The sequence below is a fragment of the Carcharodon carcharias genome, chromosome 6 (genome assembly GCF_017639515.1).
Source record: "Carcharodon carcharias isolate sCarCar2 chromosome 6, sCarCar2.pri, whole genome shotgun sequence".
Taxonomy (NCBI): Eukaryota; Metazoa; Chordata; class Chondrichthyes; order Lamniformes; family Lamnidae; genus Carcharodon; species Carcharodon carcharias.
The window spans coordinates 90,451,605-90,463,829 of NC_054472.1; the positions used below are offsets into that span (position 1 = coordinate 90,451,605).

Sequence of the window (12,225 nt, forward strand, 5' to 3'; positions counted from 1 at the left end):
ACTCTTATGTGAAAATGTTTGGCAATGTATAACTTACTTATTACCCATAAATAAGCCAATAGAATTTACATTTTAATGTAAAAATTTGTTTTTAAATTTCAGTTTGTTATACCAAGAGTGAGCTTGTGTTGCGAGTCATGGCTATAACTGCAAATTACTTTTTTTGAAAAAAAAACACTGATGGTGAACCAGTAGATAACATAAACCATGGCTTTGTTCCTTCAATTCCTGGTGTGAGTAAGGTGGGTTAAGGTGGTGGGTGGGGGGCGGGGGGGGGGGGGGGGGGGGGGGGGGGGGGTGCGGAAGAGAAAGAACAAGGTGAGAAGAATTGGAGAGGATGATTACACAGAACACTATTACATTTCCCCTGAAATCTGGTGAAAAAACTGATATTAGCAATGGTAAGGGAGCAGATGCCCCATTTTGTTGCGAAAAGTGAGGCATGTCTCAAGTTAATATGGCTGAATTACATGTTTTTAAACACACTTCGCCTTTTAAAACTAACTTTCCTTTTTCTACATCGTTCGCCTTTAGCTAAAGCTCAGATAATTTTATTGCGTGTTGGAGCTGGTACACCTTTTAAAAAAAAATTAACACCGTGCTCATCCTTCCTAACTCCACTCCACCCCACCCCCCCAACTAAGTTACACAAAATACATTACATCTAAAATCTAGATTAAAACATACTTCCCACTGTGGAAGTTAAAATAAAATATAAATTCTTCAGCATACCTACATTTCTGTGCAGGAATTTTTTTTTGTATAACAAACATGGGAATTTAAAAAAAGTGTTATACAATCTTCTTAGGTCTTCTGAAGTTAAGTTAATGTCTACCCTTATTCTATTACTACAAGTGGGTCTGGGGAATTCCAGCAGTTGTAGTGTAGTTGTAACAAATATATTTTATGCCATAAGTTACTTTGGTCCTATATGAAGCAGCACTGTACTGCAGAAGCCCTTAACTTTCCTTATTTTAAAACTTTTACTTCCAGGCTACCATCCATATAAAAATACCACTGGTATTAGACTAAGTTTTACACTTTGCACCCAATTATTAAAATGATGGAAATGCATGTCTGCTGTAACCATCTAGAGTATTCCCTTTTTTGAATAAATCATTGATGTACTGGATTTTCAGGATAGGCATTTGAAACAAGAGAGATCTACCATCAAGGCTTTTTACAAATTCGTTATCAAGAATTATAATTAACATTTCATATATTTTTTAGATGCTTTCATCCTTTAGTCACTTTTTAAACTTTGTTTAAGCAGGAAGAGCTGGTTGAAAGGAGTGAAAGTCAGTGAGGGAGGTTAATTGTAAGCAACAATAGACAAGAGATGACTCAACATTAACTGCATATGGTAGATCAGGCCTCACACCTATTACTGCAGTATCCCAGTACATCATTATCAGCGTTCATATCTCAAATAAAAAAACATAGTAAGACATTGAAAGCCTCTAACAACTTTTAAACGGGTCCTGTGATGTGTTATTTAGGTTTCAAGATAGTTATACAGCATAATTTCTTTGCCATATGACCTCATTAACTATAAATCTACAGTACTTGCTTTTAAGGGACTACCACAGCTTACTATTATTTAGATGACAATGTGAACGCCAAAGTGGAAAGAAAACACTGGCTTACTTAAAGCACAATTAAAACTACTATCTAATTCAACTTAGTCAGTCCAGGTGCCTTATTTAAGACAAATGTATAAACAACAACAATAATTTCAAACTTCAGAATTCAGCTATAGAAATGCATTCTCATTGTGAGTACATGTAAAACACCAACTGGCATATAAAAGCAAGTCAGTAAACCTAATGTTAAAATTTACATTTTAAAACCTGATTTTAGAAGTATTGCTTACGTAAACTACAGAAGATTTTGTAGTAGCAGTATTTCTTCATACTTTTTCAAGTCTAATGTGAATTGAAGTTCCAACTAGAGGAAAAGTACAAGCCTTTCCCTCCCACCCTGAGCTTCCAATCAGGACTGAGATGTATTTCCTAACAATGGTTTTCTCTTTCCTGTTGGCTTCAGCAAGTGTTGCCCAAACTATAAGAAAAATAGTATAAAATTTTATGACAAAGTCTTATGTTCTAGTTATTGTCAGTTTGCTTTATTAAGCACTTTACTATGTTAGCAGGGGAGATAAACTTTTGAGGAGTTAAATTTTTCAAATAATATAAATTCATAGGAAGCCATTATCATTTTTAACTGGACAAATCATCATAGCACCAACAACGTATAAGTAACAATTACTTGTGCTCATACCACACTACTAACATAGAGAAGTAGTTGGCAGGAACTGATGGAGTATTTCGAAAGACTGGTGTTCTTTCTATAAAGTAAAAAAGGGACTTCACAAGAGAAAGGAGAGAAAATTTAAAGGCATTACCTCAAAAATATATATTTGGCTTCATATTTCTGCAATGCTTTATTTGAAAGAACTGAACTGTGAATAACTGCCTTATATTTCCACTTACCTTTGGGGGATCTGTGTTTGCCTGGAAGTCAGAGTTTGAAGATTGATTTTCACTACAGCTATCGTTTTTGTAGCGATGTGCAAATTTTCGTTTCAAAGCTGCTGCTATTAATGCTGTTGGATCTGCTGTACATTGGTCTTGTTTGGGCTTTAAATCATCCAAAGATCTGAAACAAAATTATATTTTATTTTGCATTCAAGTCTTTTCTAATAGTACTGTAATACTGTTTCAATTGTTCTCCAATCTGAGCCACCCCCATTTATTCTAAATTTTATTTCCTGCCCAATCAACTTTCTATCCATACCACGCACCTAAATTCTGCTGTAAACTTTGTGAGGCACCTTCTAAAAATCTACATTTACACACCACAGCTACTCCATTCCTTTCATCTTTGAAATAATCTTAAATTTGTGAAATATTACTTTAATAATCTGTGCTGGCCCCTCTCCAATACCTCTTGGTTTTTTAACTGCTCGTTAATTTGAACTCTAAATGAAGTCTAAGAGTTTACCTACAACTGATAGTTTACAGTTTACCCCTTTCTCCTTCCCCATTGTATTGGCTATCCTCCAATTACCCAATATAATTTAGATTTCTAAGGAATATTGATAAATAGTCATTCTCTTACCTTTTGCCTTCCTCAACAGTGAATGGAAATACCATTAGGACTCAGTTATTTTCTGAACCAATTACCTTTATACAAATATCTCAATTTTTTCAACATTCTTATCCACCTCCATTTTTCAAAAATTGTCATGAAATGTTTAAGATCTACACAACTTCCTCATCCTTCATCACCAAAATTCCTCCTTATCCTCAAAAGGTCCTATCCTCCCATTTTGTTAATTAGATTTATGTCACAGCTTTTTATAAACATTTCCTTTTAGATCTTCTAATCTCCATTTTCACCTCCCCACTATAATCCTCATAATTATCTTTAGAATTTTTAAGTTTCAGTCTGCTTTTCATCTATCTTCAGACTGCACTATCCTTTGTCTTGCACCGCTCCATCAGATAGGAATCTATTTGGTACTCTAAGCAGATCATATCTGATAATTCCCAATGCAAAATTCTTTTGTCCGATTTGCTAAGTTTTGAGCCAATCAATGTGGGCGCAATCCCTTCGCTAACCAAACTTCATCTTTTGCCAGTCCACATCCCAATCTTAAACTTATAATTAGGTTCCATGAGGAAATAGATTTGTGTTTTTTTTTAAAAACCAACTGTTTTTTTGAATTCAGTTATTTCATTTCCAAGAATCAAATCAAGCCTCTTTCCAAGTATGAAGACACTGATCTAAGAAATACTTTTGGATGCATTCTCAAAAGTATTCTCCAGTTTTCAAAGTATGTCTTGGAATAATTAAAATCATTTACTACCATTATTCTGTTGTTCTTACACATCTCTACAAATTCTGTCTTCCTTCTCATCTCTACTCTTTGATGGCCTACCGTGCACATCAAGATTTACACTATTTACTTTCCTATGCCTCAAGGCAGAATCCATTAAAAAAAAAGCTAGCTAGAAAAACAAAGGCTGATTGTAAAAGTTTCTACAGATATTTAAATAAGAATAGTTAATAAAGTGAAGGGGAGGTGATGGCATAGTAGTATTGTCACAGGACTAGTAATCCAGTAATAAATTTTTCATTCTAATGAAACCATTATCAATTATTGTAAAAACCCAGCTGGTTCACTATTGCCTTTCGGGAAGGAAACGCGCCGTCGACTGCCTTTCGGGAAGGAAACGCGCCGTCGACTGCCTTTCGGGAAGGAAACGCGCCGTCGACTGCCTTTCGGGAAGGAAACGTGCCGTCGACTGCCTTTCGGGAAGGAAACGCGCCGTCGACTGCCTTTCGGGAAGGAAACGTGCCGTCGACTGCCTTTCGGGAAGGAAACGCGCCGTCGACTGCCTTTCGGGAAGGAAACGCGCCGTCGACTGCCTTTCGGGAAACACCTGCAAGTTTCTCTCCAAATTACTCAACATCCTGACTTGGAAATGCATCATCATTCCTTCACTGTCGCTGGGTCAAAATCCTGGAACTCCCTTCCTAAGAGCACTGTGGGTTACCTACACCACATGGACTGCAGCGGTTCAAGAAGGCAGCTCACCAGCACCTTCTCATGGGGGACCTAGAGATGAGCAACATATGCTGGCCCAACTAGTGAAGTCCACATTCTCTGAATGAATTTAAAAATTAACGTTGATCCTATAGAAAGTCTGGTATTTTAATAATGGAAAATAAGGAGATAGCAAATTAACTAAAAAGGTATTTTGCACTGGTTTGTAGGAACTCAGGAAAATTAATATCACCAGTGAAGTGGAAATTGTTGGGGCTGTGGACTGACGAATCCCCAGATTCTGATGGGCTTCATCTTAGGGTTTTTAAAAGAAGTGGATGCGTTGGTCCCAAAATTCCCTAGGTTCAGGGAAGATTACATTTGATTGGAAAATGGTAAATGTAACTCCTTTATTCAAAAAGGGAGGGAGACAGAAAGTAGGAAACTACAGGCCAGTTAGCTTAACATCTGTCACAGGGAAAATGTTAGAAGCCATTATTAAAGATGTTGTGGCAGGGCACTTAGAAAAATTAAAGGCAATCAGGTAGAGTCAACATGGCTTTGTGAAAGGGAAATCATATTTAACCAATTTATTGCAGCTCTCTGAAGTAGTCACATGTGCTGTGGATAAAGAAGAACCGGCGGATGTACTGTACTTAGATTCCAGAAGGCATTTAATAAAGTGCCACATCAAAGGTTATTGTGGAAAATAAAAGCTCATGGTGTGGGGGTAACATATTGGCATAGATTGAAGCTTGGCTAGCTAACATGAAACAGAGCATGCATAATTTTTCTGGTTGACAGAATGTAACAAGTGGTGTGCTACAAGAATCAGTGCTGGGGCTTCAACTTTTTACCATTTATATAAATGACTTGAAGGGACCGAAGGAATGGTTTGCTAAATTTGCTGATGACACAAAGATAGGTAGGAAAGAAAATTGTGAAGAGGACGTAAGGAGACTACAAAGGGACATAGATTGGTTAAGTGAGTGGGTAAAGATCCGGCAAATGGAGTATAATGTGGGCAAATATGAAATTGCCCTTTTTGGCAGGAAGAATAACAAAGCATATTATCTAAATTGAGAGAGATTGCGGGATCTCTGTCCTAGTGCATAAATCACAAAAGGTTAGTATGCAGTACAGCAAGTAATTAGGAAAGCTAACAGAGTGTTATCATTTATTGCAAGGGGAATTGAATACAAAAATAGGGAGGTTATGCTGTTGTACAGGGCATTGATGAGACCACATCTGCAGTACTATGTACACTATTGGTCTCCCGATTTAAGGATGGATGTAAATGTGTTAGAAGCAGTTCAGAGAATGTTTACTGGACTAATACCAGGAATGGGTGGGTTGTCTTACAAGGAAAGGTTGGACAGGCTAGGCTTGTCCACTTGAGTTCAGAAGAGTAAGAGGCAAATTGATCCAAACCTTTAAGATCGTGAGGGTTCTTGACAGGTGGATGTGGAGAGGGTGTTTCCTCTTGCAGAAGAATCTAGAGCTAAGGGTCATTGTTTAAAAATAAGGGGTTGCTCATTTAACACAGGAGGAGGAGAATTTTTTTTCTCTGAGGATCATGAGGCTTTGGAACTCTGCTTCCACAGCCTTTTGAGGAAGAGAGTCTTTGAATAATTTTAAGGCAGAGGTAGATAGATTTTTGATAATTAAGGGGGTGAAGGGTTACCGGGGCGGGGGTGGGGGGGAAGTTATGATCGGATTAGCCATGATCTTGTTGAACGGTGGAGCAGGTTAGGAGGAGCCGAGTGGCCTATTCCTGCTCCTAATTTGCACAATGTTTGCACAATTCCTTAATACACCCTTGCATTCAGTTGCTGTGGTACAGCACAAACAGGCCATTCAGCCCGACAAATCCGTGCCAAGGTTTTTATGCTCCACATGAGCCTCCTCCCATCTTTTCTCATCCAAATTCACAATAGAAACCATATATTCCCTTCTCCCTCATGCTTGTCTAGTTTCCATTAATTAAATGCACCTATGCTGTTCGTTTCAACCACTTCCTTTGGTAGCAAGTTCCATATTACTCAAAGAGTGGCAAGAAAGAAGTTTCTTCTGAATTTCTTGGTGACTATCTTATATTGATGGCCTCTAGTTAGGTTTTTCCCCACAAGAGAAAACAATCCTCCTATATCCTATCAAAACCTTTCATAATTTTAAAGACCTTTATTAGGTCACCTCTTGGCTTCTTTTATCAAGAGGGAAGTGACCCAGTCTGTCAATCCCATCCGGATATGTATACCCACACATTTCTGGTATCATCCTTGTAAACTCCTCATTCTCTGACCTTATTCATTAATCTGTAATGAGGCAACTTACAGAAGGCCTTTAGAAAATTCAGATAAATTGCATTATCACTGTTTACTCGGTTATCTCAAAAAATTCAATAAGGTTGATCAAGCAATATTTTCTTTTGAAATCCATTATTCATTACTATATTTTTAATTTCTATATACTCTTCTATTCTCTCCTTTAGTAAGGGTCTGTTATTTTTCCGACCACCAATCGTAAGCTGACTGGTCTCCCGAAATACATTAGCTATCCGTCAGTCCTCCGGCACTGCACCTTTTTTTAAACGAATTAATAAATAGTAATAATGCCCCTACTATCTCTTCCTTAGATTCTTTTAAAATATGTGGATGCAATCCATTTTGGGCCAGGGACTTTAACCTTTTTTGAGTTTTAGTTTATTTGATACATTCCCCCCCACCACTTTTTATTTTAAATGTACTTATCTCATAATTCAATGTCATGTCCTCCTCTGTTCCATCTCCCTGGTAAATAACCAAGCGAAATTATGGCCCAAAACTTCTGTTCAGGGTCAGAACCAGAGCCTGACACTGATTAGACAGAAAAGTGGCCACTTAACCACTTAGGTTGAAAAGGCTCCAACTTCCGATGAAGAATCCAACAAAACTCCCTCAACACAGGAATCCTTGTACAGAGCAGTGGAGAATCTGCACAGAAGCCACCACCTCTTTTTACGGCACCAGCTGCCATATTCTGGCAAATGTTTAAAGGTCAAGCTTCTAAGTGTGTTAGTGAATGGGTAAGCGGGTAGGGTGGTAGCTGGGTCAGGGTAGTTGGGTCAGATACATCAGTTCTATAGTTACACAGGAGTTAGACTAAGAATTTTCTGTCAAAATTTCCTGAATAACTTTTCAGTCAGAACTGTCCAAATTCTCCGAATCTAACTTTTACAGAGGAACCTGGAGAGCAGGGGAATTGCCCATCGGAAGTGCAAACTGCTTGGGCAATTCCCACAGTCATTGTGTCAGGGCTTCCACAAGATCCCTTAATGGTCCTATTCCCAACAAATCCTTTTTCTTAAAGACTGATGTTCTATTAAAAATATTTTACTATTTTGTTTCATGTTCCTTGACAATTTAGTTCATAGTTCCACTTTGCCTTCCTACTTTTTTTTTTACTTCTCTCCTAATCCCCTTGCATTCTCTCAACATGCACTCCTTAACAGTCTACTTTCTTAATGTATTCCTAAGAACATAGATCTTAGGAGCAGGAGAAGACCATTCGGCCATTCAAGCCTGCTCAGCCATACAATTAGGTTATGACTGAACTGGTTGTGGTCTCAGCTCCATTTTCCTGTCTGCCCCCCATAACCCTGGACTCCCTCATCTATCAAAAATCTATCCAACTCTTCCTTGAAAATATTCAATGACCCAGCTTCCACTGCTTGGTTTTCTTCACACTGAACTGTTCCCTTATGTCTTTATTCATCCATGTATGCCCTTGGTCTTTGCCCGGTATCATCTCAGATTGAGCAGCTTCCTGATTTCTATTCCAGGAGCACCATCACGGAAGATGGAGAGCATGGCGGAGAAAAATATGCTTAAGATGGTTGGCGCTCGCATGCAGCCCTGTTTTAACTCTATTAATGACTGGGAATGGTCAGAAACTTATCATCCAGGGCATGCGTAAGCATACAGTCATGGAACTGTAGAACTATGATGATGAATTTCCCAGGGCAGCCAAATTTATCCATTACTTTCCAAAAACCCTCACAGCTGATTGTCAAAGGCCTTAGTCAGGTCAACAAACGTGATGTAGAGGTCCATGTTCTGTTCTTGGTATTTCTCCTGGAGCTAACTGCAAACACTACATTAGTGATCCTTCAACCTCTTCTGAAATTCAACAGATTCTGGTCGAGACGTTGCACTAAGCGATTCAGAAGGATAATGGCGAAGCTTTTGCCAGTGATAGAGATCAAAGAAAGCACTACAAGAACGCTCTGAAGGTTTCACTTGGGAATTTTCACATTGATCTTCAAGTCCTGGGAGAAGCTCACCAGGATCGCTGCAGCTGGCACAAACAAATAAATGGTGGGGCCACTTCAAAAGCAAGCACATATCAGAGAGAAAATGCAAGGAGAAGAAATCTCAAGGCAGCAACTCTATCAAAACTCAACTATTTCGGCATCTTATCCTATTTGCAGCAGGACTTTCTGGATGCAGATCGGCAAGGGAATTCACCGATGGATCCACCAGAACCCTACCAAACACCTCAGATAAAGAACATGTTCTTCCTTTGGAGCGAAGGTGACCAAGATTCATCCATGTAGTCCCATTAGTATTGAGTTTGTTCTTTCCTTTTAATGGAATATATTTTTCATATATATGTGTCCAACACAAAGTCATTTGCTTGATATTGTTACTATATCATATCTCTCCATAGTTATCAAAATATCTAACTCAACTTTTAAGTGCTTGTAGATTCACAATCATTCCTGACTCCAATTCTTTGGCAATCTTACTCTTGCTAATTGCTCCTTCTCTCATCGCATCTTTATTTCTTTCCGGTTCTTTTCTTAGTCACCTTGAACCCTTTTTGGGCTTTTATCTTTTTTTTGTTATTCCCCAAGCATATATTTGTTTAGACATAAAAATTAAAATAAAAACAGAATTACCTGGAAAAACTCAGCAGGTCTGGCAGCATCGGCGGAGAAGAAAAGAGTTGACGTTTCGAGTCCTCATGACCCTTCGACAGAACTTCGATGCTGCCAGACCTGCTGAGTTTTTCCAGGTAATTCTGTTTTTGTTTTGGATTTCCAGCATCCGCAGTTTTTTTGTTTTTATTTTTTGTTTTTATAAAAATTAAAATGCTGCTTTTAACTTTATTCAAATACCGGACTGGAGATTTTAGAAGCAGATACAAAGTTAAACATGAGATATGCTAATTTTATTACTTAGACACGAACTTGATGGTCATAGGAGCTAAAATAGTAGTTGGTTATTAAACAACTGCTGCATTCCCAACAACATTATTTTAAAATGTTTTTCCTCTTCCCCATCTTATTTTTGTGCCTCAATAAGAAAGGGTTTTCTCCTTCCATTTATTTTTCTGTTTTAGTTTTCTTAAAATCTTTAATCATCTTTCCTTGTTTTCCCCCCATTTTGCTTTCTGCCATTCCCCTTATACTGTTGTTTATTTGCTTACAAGCACCATGGGCTGAATTTTCTGGTTGGCGGGGGAGCAGAGCAGAAGCGGGCGAGCTCGGACCCGATAGTCACCCGTGATCGGGTCCGCGCCGCCACTTTACGTTGCCGGGCCAATTAAGGCCCGCCCAACGTAATGCGTGACTCCCGAGGATAGCAGAAGTGGGCAGGCGGCGGGAGTGCATTGACCGCTGGGTCCAATGGTAACCCGGCGGCCTGTTTAAATGAAGCGCTGGCAGCCTTTGCAAGGCTGCTCACAGTGGCAAGTGGAAGAGCTCACCAGAGGGCTTCTGGTGACGAGGCCAGGCTGCAGGGTAGGGCAGCAGAGCAGGCCAGGCTGCAGGGTAGGGCAGCAGAGCAGGCCAGGCTGCAGGGTAGGGCAGCAGAGCAGGCCAGGCTGCAGGGTAGGGCAGCAGAGCAGGCCAGGCTGCAGGGTAGGGCAGCAGAGCAGGCCAGGCTGCAGGGTAGGGCAGCAGAGCAGGCCAGGCTGCAGGGTAGGGCAGCAGAGCAGGCCAGGCTGCAGGGTAGGGCAGCAGAGCAGGCCAGGCTGCAGGGTAGGGCAGCAGAGCAGGCCAGGCTGCAGGGTAGGGCAGCAGAGCAGGCCAGGCTGCAGGGTAGGGCAGCAGAGCAGGCCAGGCTGCAGGGTAGGGCAGCAGAGCAGGCCAGGCTGCAGGGTAGGGCAGCAGAGCAGGCCAGGCTGCAGGGTAGGGCAGCAGAGCAGGCCAGGCTGCAGGGTAGGGCAGCAGAGCAGGCCAGGCTGCAGGGTAGGGCAGCAGAGCAGGCCAGGCTGCAGGGTAGGGCAGCAGAGCAGGCCAGGCTGCAGGGTAGGGCAGCAGAGCAGGCCAGGCTGCAGGGTAGGGCAGCAGAGCAGGCCAGGCTGCAGGGTCGGGCAGCAGAGCAGGCCAGGCTGCAGGGTCGGGCAGCAGAGCAGGCCAGGCCAGAGGGTAGGGCAGCAGAGCAGGCCAGGCCAGAGGGTAGGGCAGCAGAGCAGGCCAGGCCAGAGGGTAGGGCAGCAGAGCAGGCCAGGCCAGAGGGTAGGGCAGCAGAGCAGGCCAGGCCGCAGGCTAGGGCAGCAGAGCAGGCCAGGCCGCAGGGTAGGGCAGCAGAGCAGGCCAGGCCGCAGGGTAGGGCAGCAGAGCAGGCCAGGCCAGAGGGTAGGGCAGCAGAGCAGGCCAGGCCAGAGGGTAGGGCAGCAGAGCAGGCCAGGCCAGAGGGTAGGGCAGCAGAGCAGGCCAGGCCAGAGGGTAGGGCAGCAGAGCAGGCCAGGCCAGAGGGTAGGGCAGCAGAGCAGGCCAGGCCAGAGGGTAGGGCAGCAGAGCAGGCCAGGCCAGAGGGTAGGGCAGCAGAGCAGGCCAGGCCAGAGGGTAGGGCAGCAGAGCAGGCCAGGCCAGAGGGTAGGGCAGCAGAGCAGGCCAGGCCAGAGGGTAGGGCAGCAGAGCAGGCCAGGCCAGAGGGTAGGGCAGCAGAGCAGGCCAGGCCAGAGGGTAGGGCAGCAGAGCAGGCCAGGCCAGAGGGTAGGGCAGCAGAGCAGGCCAGGCCAGAGGGTAGGGCAGCAGAGCAGGCCAGGCCAGAGGGTAGGGCAGCAGAGCAGGCCAGGCCAGAGGGTAGGGCAGCAGAGCAGGCCAGGCCAGAGGGTAGGGCAGCAGAGCAGGCCAGGCCAGAGGGTAGGGCAGCAGAGCAGGCCAGGCCAGAGGGTAGGGCAGCAGAGCAGGCCAGGCCAGAGGGTAGGGCAGCAGAGCAGGCCAGGCCAGAGGGTAGGGCAGCAGAGCAGGCCAGGCCAGAGGGTAGGGCAGCAGAGCAGGCCAGGCCAGAGGGTAGGGCAGCAGAGCAGGCCAGGCCAGAGGGTAGGGCAGCAGAGCAGGCCAGGCCAGAGGGTAGGGCAGCAGAGCAGGCCAGGCCAGAGGGTAGGGCAGCAGAGCAGGCCAGGCCAGAGGGTAGGGCAGCAGAGCAGGCCAGGCCAGAGGGTAGGGCAGCAGAGCAGGCCAGGCCAGAGGGTAGGGCAGCAGAGCAGGCCAGGCCAGAGGGTAGGGCAGCAGAGCAGGCCAGGCCAGAGGGTAGGGCAGCAGAGCAGGCCAGGCCAGAGGGTAGGGCAGCAGAGCAGGCCAGGCCAGAGGGTAGGGCAGCAGAGCAGGCCAGGCCAGAGGGTAGGGCAGCAGAGCAGGCCAGGCCAGAGGGTAGGGCAGCAGAGCAGGCCAGGCCAGAGGG

General features: G+C 43.6%; 1 protein-coding gene across 7 annotated transcripts in view; it reads right to left on the bottom strand.

The window, feature by feature from the left end:
* Positions 1-294: 294 nt before the first annotated feature.
* Positions 295-12,225, bottom strand: part of mtfr1 (mitochondrial fission regulator 1) — a 41,213-nt gene continuing 29,282 nt past the window's right edge. For all 7 annotated transcript variants that reach the window (XM_041190396.1, XM_041190401.1, XM_041190394.1 and 4 more), the window contains 2 exons: positions 2,493-2,658; positions 295-2,061 (listed from right to left, as the gene is read on the bottom strand). In XM_041190396.1, the coding sequence (XP_041046330.1) occupies positions 1,993-2,061; positions 2,493-2,658 (235 nt within the window). In that variant the 3' untranslated portion in view covers positions 295-1,992. The remainder of the gene's footprint in view (positions 2,062-2,492; positions 2,659-12,225) is intronic.